Source organism: Grammomys surdaster, unplaced genomic scaffold (genome assembly GCF_004785775.1).
Source record: "Grammomys surdaster isolate TR1022 unplaced genomic scaffold, NIH_TR_1.0 126158, whole genome shotgun sequence".
In the NCBI taxonomy this organism is placed as follows: domain Eukaryota; kingdom Metazoa; phylum Chordata; class Mammalia; order Rodentia; family Muridae; genus Grammomys; species Grammomys surdaster.
Window position 1 is genome coordinate 2,646,734 of NW_021620966.1, and position 5,561 is coordinate 2,652,294.

Below are 5,561 nucleotides of genomic sequence, written 5' to 3' on the forward strand. Positions count from 1 at the left end.
CCTCTCCCCCTCCCCCTCCCCTTCCCCTCCCCTTCCCCTCCCCTTCCTCCTCCCTTCCTCATGCCTCTGACTTGCTTTTAGTTTTTTGATTTTTTGAAACAGGTTCTCCTGCAGCCCAGATTTGCCCCCAAATTTCTATGTATCCATCTTGAACATCTGACCCTCTTGCCTCCAAGTGCTGGGATTACAGGTGTGTACCACCACACTCAGAACAAAGGTTCTGTTCTTGGTAGAGGACCTTCTTGAAAGTGCAATTAAATACCACAGTTCTAATTTTTTTCTGCTAATGTCCCAAAAGATGAGTAGGAAAGTTATATAAGGAAGATTCTTGCAGTGAGATTTTATTTGTTTGGCTGGAATGATGGTCATTGTGTTAGTGTGCCCATAGCTATCTGGATGAAACCGTGGCACTGAATTATGGTGCTCACAATAACTCCAAAGGACTTGCATTTTATTTTGTTTTTATTTTTGTTTTGTTTTTGGAGACAGGGTTTCTCTGTATAGCCCTGGCTGTCCTGGAACTCACTCTGTAGACCAGGCTGGCCTCAAACTCAGAAATCCTCCTGCCTCTGCTTCCCAAGTGCTGGGATTAAAGGCGTGTGCCACCACTGCCCGGCTAGGACTTGCGTATTAAACACGACCCAGTTGGTTTGTTTTACCAAGTATGGTCTCCTGGGTACCGTTTACAGCAGTGTTAGCATCCAGCATGCCCACTCACAGCATGTTCACACCTGCCCTCTAAGATGGTCTATATATGAGACAGCCCATGAATCAACGGTACAAGAAGGGAATCAAATAGAAGAAGAAAAAACTCACATCTCATCAATTGTTACCTGTTTTAGATGAAATAGCCTGTAAAGGAAAATATAGAAAGATAAGAATTTAAAACAAAACAAAAACAAAACCCCAAAAGCAGCATTTGGGGAAACGAAACAAAGATATCAACCAGAACATGGTATTCACAGTGTTTCTGTGCACCGTGAGTAATTTCCCCACTCAAGTTCATGCTTTTCTGTGCAACTCATTTCCCAGCGCTCAAATCTACCAGAAGGCAGTGCTGGAAGAGACTTAGAGGCTGGGGGCAGATCAAGTTACTATTTCATCCCCCTCCCCCCTTGAATCTGTGTATTGAACTAAGTCAGAGGCTGTTGACAGATATTTTTTTTCCAGGAATCTTTTGTCTTCAAACACAATGATAATCTTGTCTCCCTTTTCTAATATATCATTTGCATTTCAAACCCACAAATATACCATCTTAATATAATTTAAGGGAATTTCTAGTTATATCTGCCTGCTCCACAGTCACTCATAAAGAATACAAGATAATCTATGGATATGTTTCCCACCCCTCCCAAAAATAGTTGTGGGTAATTGAAAAGGTAGACTCACCATTTTCAGACAGAGGAGAGTGAATCTGATCAAAGACAAACACTTCTCAGGTCTTCCAGTCATCTTGTTAGCTGCAGCCCTCACACAGCACAAACACACAGCGGTGAGCTGAGTCCTGTTTGGCTCCCAGAGGCGCAGCACTGAAAGCTGTAGTGGAGTGGCTGCAAAGCTGGAAACAAACTCTGGAAGTTGCCTCTCCTTTGGAGAGCGCCAGCGCTTACCTGTAACTAGGGACACTGGGGACTGGCAGGGACAGGTACTGCAAAGACTGAAAAGAAAAAAAGAGTCTGGGAAAACCATGCCAAGCCGGCCAAAGAAGCTCCTGTAACCTTGGTCTTAAGGAACTATGTACAATGCTCTCCCTTTTAATAGATTTTACTCCAGGCATAGTGATGCCCAGCCCTTTAATCCCAGCACTTGGGAGGCACAAGTAGGCAGACCTCTTGTTAGTTCAAGGCTAACCTGGTCAACACTGGGAGTTCCAGGACAGCCAGAACCCTGTCTCAACCCCACCCTCAAACCAAAACCAAACCAAACCAAAACAAAACAAAATAATCTACAAAGCTGTAGAGAAAATTATTGCTATGGTAGAGTGGTTTTAAACTCTGGGATTCCTGTGAGTCTTATTTTTTGTTTTATACCTTTAGTCGATGCTTGCATATTAGTTAGACTTTGTACGTGGCCAAAAGACCTGACAGAAACAATTTAAGAGAGAGGTTGATTTTGGCTCATGGTCTCGGGGTTGGGGGGGGGTCACTTTAGCTTTATTTGTTACAGAAGAACAATATGGGATCCTCAATGACATGGTGAATTTGAGGTCAGCCAGGACTACATGAGATATTGTTTTAAAACAAACAAACAAACAAACAAACAAACAAGGGGCTGGAGAGATGGTTCAGCAGTTAAGAGCACTGGCTGCTCTTTCAAAGGACCCAGGTACAATTCCCAGTACCACATGGCACTCAAAACCATCCATAACGCCAGTTTCAGGGTATTTTATGCCCTCCTCTGGCCTCTTGTAGGTGCCAGGGACACACATTTTGTACAGATTCACATGCAGACAAAACACCCATGCACATAATGTAAAATAAAAATTAAAAAGTCAAAGACTTAAAAATGCATAAATAAATGAACTTGGGCTAGCTATGGGGGCACACATCTTAGCTACTCAGAAGGCACAAGGATCTGTTGAGACAATGAGTTAGAGACCAGCCTGGGACACATAGTAGGACTGATGAAGTTCCCCTCAAATTATTAATTGACTAATAATAATAGAATTAAACCCCCCCAAAAAAATCAGAAATGAAGAAATGTGTAGAGAAAAATATTTATTATTTCTAATTAGGCAAAGATTTTCTTTTTAAAAGAAGTGTGTGTGTGTGTGTGTGTGATATGTGTATAGTGTGGTGTGTGTGGTTTGTTTGTGATGTGTGTAGTGTATATGGTGTGTGGTGTACTGTGTGTGTGTGTGTGTGTGTGTGTGTTCTGGTGAGTACGCAATGTGCATAGTGTTTGGGTGGAGGTCAGAGGGCAACTTTTTCCAGTCAGTTCTCTCTCTTCGCCTTTATTGAGTTTGGGGAGCCAGCTCAGGTCATCAAGCTTGCAGGGAGTGCCTTTGCCTGCCGAGTCAGGCAATGGTTTTCTAGAAACAAGAACATTCGAAACATGATTCATTTGAAAAATAAAATCAGCAAATTGGGCATTATAACAATTGAGGGCTTTTGTGCTATTAAGTGAATAAAAAGACAAGTTATACTTGGGGAAACATTGTAGGTCACATATTTAAAAAGAGCTTGTGTGTATGTATTTGTGTGTGTGTGCACGAGCACATGCGTGCACATATGCACAGGTGTGCGAATTAGTCTCAAAACCCAGTAAGAAAACATCTGAGGGCTGGTGAGATGGCTCAGCGGTTAAAGGGTCTTGCCGCTAAGCCTAACAGCCTGAGTTTGATCCCTAGAACCCATGTACGGGTGAAAGGAGAAAACCAACGCCACAAAATTGTTCTTCGATCTCCCCACATAGGCCATGACAAGCAAGGTGTCCAGTTTGCTTTTTATTGCTGTAATAAACACCATGATCAAAAGTAACTTGGGGAGATAAGGCTTACACTTCCACATTACAGTGTTTCATCATGGGAAGTTGAGACAGAAGCTCAAGACAGGAACCTGGAGGCAGGAACTGAAGCAGGAACCATAGGGAAACGTGTAAGTGGATTGGCTTGCTACTCATGGCTTGCTCAACCTGCTTTCTTCTACCATCCAGGTATCCCACATCAATAACTAGACACTAAAACACCTCACAGACTTGCTGTTGCTAATTAAGGTCCAAGTCTACCATTATCTGGACAGCTCTCTTGAGCCCGGCACAAAATGTCAAGACTCCCTTTTCCATCAGGGCTTCTCCTTCTCTGACCTTGTCTGGGGAGCCAGGTGAGATTACAAGTTCAACCTCCTCTTCTTCCTTTCTCCCCTTCTTCAGTGATAAGAACCCACTCAACAAGTACCTGGGATTCCTGCAATGACTATTCCCAGAACTTTAAAACTACAGCCAATGATTTTCATTTACTCCAAAAACTCCTTTGCACTCTCCATGGTCCATATGTACCCCTGGTTCATCCCAATAAAGTGTATGTGCACAGCTGTTTCTTTGAATACTCTCCGAGAGAGTTGGTTCACCGGATGTCTAAAAGACCTGTGACATTCAAGAGCTGTATTACTGAGATCTCCGGAGGAACATCCCCAACCCTTCCACCTGTAATTCCAGCATTCTGGAGGCTGAGAGAGGATGATGATGAAATCAAAACAGGCTTGAGCTACACAGCAACACTGTCTCAAAAAAAAAAAAGTCAAGAACTGAATGTACCTGTCATCCTAGTATCAGGGAGGTACAGGCAGGAAGATTGCACATTCAAGGCCAGCCTACACTACATAATGAATTCCAGGTCAACCTGAGCTACATAATGATATCCTAAAAACAGAAACAAGGGCTGGGGACTAGCTCATTGGTGGAGCATTTCTCTAGCTTGGGTTTGAGCCGCAGCCCAGCCAGGAGATTCTGAGCATTGTTAATGTTCTGGAGAACACACACCAGGACAATGAGATAGCTCTGCATACTTCTTATGTGTCTGAAATTAGAAAGATTGAACTGTAGAAGTTGCTCAATAAAAAGAGTGTGTGCCCTGGGTTTGATCTCCAGTGACGACAAGTACACACAAAGAAAAATTAATAATAAGACTATACCACATGTTGATACAAGTGTAGAACAACTGGCAATGTCATTGCTGTGGAGATCTGTCCTCTAGGCATGACATGGCTATTGCCTTATTGACATTAGAGCAGGTATGAATACTTACGAGGAGACTCTCAGAAGACTGAACCCGGGAATGTTTCCTTGTTGGGGAGCAGGGTTCATGAGGCTCATGGGTATCAACTACATTCACACTGTTGTGCAGGTATCACCCACATCTGTTACGTTTCCTGTTGTAAACTGGACCCCTGTAAACTGAAACTGTACCCCTTAAATAGTGACCCCCCATTTCTTCACTCCCAGGCCTCTAGCAACTGTTGGGCTTTCTGTCTGTATGAATTTGGCCACTTGATAGAAGTACAGTCATATAGTCTGTGTCTTTTATGACTGCTTTATCTCATTTTAGGATGTCTTCAATAGTCATTTATGTTTTAGCCTGTCTTGGAATTTTTTCCCACTTACACCTGGATATTATTCTATCAAATATTCCATCCAAAATTTTTGGTTTTGTTTTTTGTTTTTTTGAGACAAGGTTTCTCTGTATAGCCCTGGATGTCCTGGAACTCACTCTGTAGACCAGGCTGGCCTTGAACTCAGAAATCCATCTGCTTTGCCTCCCAAGTGCTAGGATTAAAGGCATGGGCCACCACTGCCCGGCTTATAAAACTATTTTAAAAAAATCAGTTTCAGACTTGCAAGATGCCTCAGTGGGGCAAAAAGTCTCTCTGTCTCTCTCTGTCTCTGTCTCTGTCTCTGTCTCTCTCTCTCTCTCTCACACACACACACACACACACACACACACACACACACACACTCAGACTTTTTTTTTTTAAAGACCAATCTTGCCAGGTGTGGTGGTATACACTCTACTTCCAGAACTTGGGAAATAGAGGCAGGAAGATCAACTATTCAATGTCAGCTTT

At 42.9% G+C, this 5,561-nt stretch overlaps 1 protein-coding gene across 2 annotated transcripts in view; it reads right to left on the minus strand.

Annotated features, from left to right (window-relative positions):
* The window catches only part of Fndc7 (fibronectin type III domain containing 7), a 37,486-nt gene extending 35,742 nt beyond the window's left edge, over positions 1-1,744 (minus strand). For both annotated transcript variants that reach the window (XM_028757418.1, XM_028757417.1), the window contains exons 1-2: positions 1,390-1,744; positions 834-852 (exon numbers count right to left, since the gene is read on the minus strand). In XM_028757418.1, the coding sequence (XP_028613251.1) occupies positions 834-852; positions 1,390-1,689 (319 nt within the window). In that variant the 5' untranslated portion in view covers positions 1,690-1,744. The remainder of the gene's footprint in view (positions 1-833; positions 853-1,389) is intronic.
* Between the last annotated feature and the right edge of the window lie 3,817 nt (positions 1,745-5,561).